General features: G+C 57.7%; 1 protein-coding gene across 1 annotated transcript in view; it reads right to left on the bottom strand.

Moving 5' to 3' along the window:
- Window positions 1–254: 254 nt before the first annotated feature.
- The window catches only part of TFCP2 (transcription factor CP2), an 11828-nt gene continuing 11555 nt past the window's right edge, over window positions 255–527 (bottom strand). Inside the window, exons 14-15 of the mRNA XM_008946856.1 lie at window positions 424–475; window positions 255–292 (exon numbers count right to left, since the gene is read on the bottom strand). Coding sequence (XP_008945104.1) covers window positions 255–292; window positions 424–475 — 90 coding nt within the window. The remainder of the gene's footprint in view (window positions 293–423; window positions 476–527) is intronic.

Genomic DNA, 527 nt, shown 5'->3' on the forward strand with positions numbered 1-527 from the left:
GTGTGTGCGCCCCACCGGGCGGCTACACCCCAAAAGCCCCAGCCATTAAGCAGCACGTTGCCATCGGCGGCCGTTTAGACGCTGTCAGAGGGAGGAGGTGCCCTGAGGGAAGGGGCAGCTGAGGGGCCAACAGCTCGGGGGCTTTCCAGAGCGGGCCCAGGAGTTCCCAGATCTCTGCTCACGTCCTTGTGCTGGAAGTGAAGGATCTTCATGCGCGACGAGAGGCCGATGGGTGCTCCCCGTCCTGTCCCCCCCTATTTTAGGATGATGTGGTAGCTATCATTGGTTTCAGCTGCAAAAGAAGTGAAAGTTGTGAGCCACCCACGACAGCAAAGGCATCCGCTGGGTCGAGCGGACCTGACAGCAAAGCTCCCCAGGAAGCACAGAAGGGAAATACAAGACCCAGCTCAGGCATTTACCCACCTTTCATGGTGTCCAGAACAAAACAGGACTCGTCTTGGAAGTTCTGTATCATCTGAAAGAAGCCACAGAGGCAGCTCAGCCCCAGGCTGTAACTCAAACCTGCG

This window comes from Merops nubicus, unplaced genomic scaffold (assembly GCF_000691845.1).
Source record: "Merops nubicus isolate BGI_N331 unplaced genomic scaffold, ASM69184v1 scaffold10549, whole genome shotgun sequence".
NCBI classification, from domain to species: Eukaryota; Metazoa; Chordata; class Aves; order Coraciiformes; family Meropidae; genus Merops; species Merops nubicus.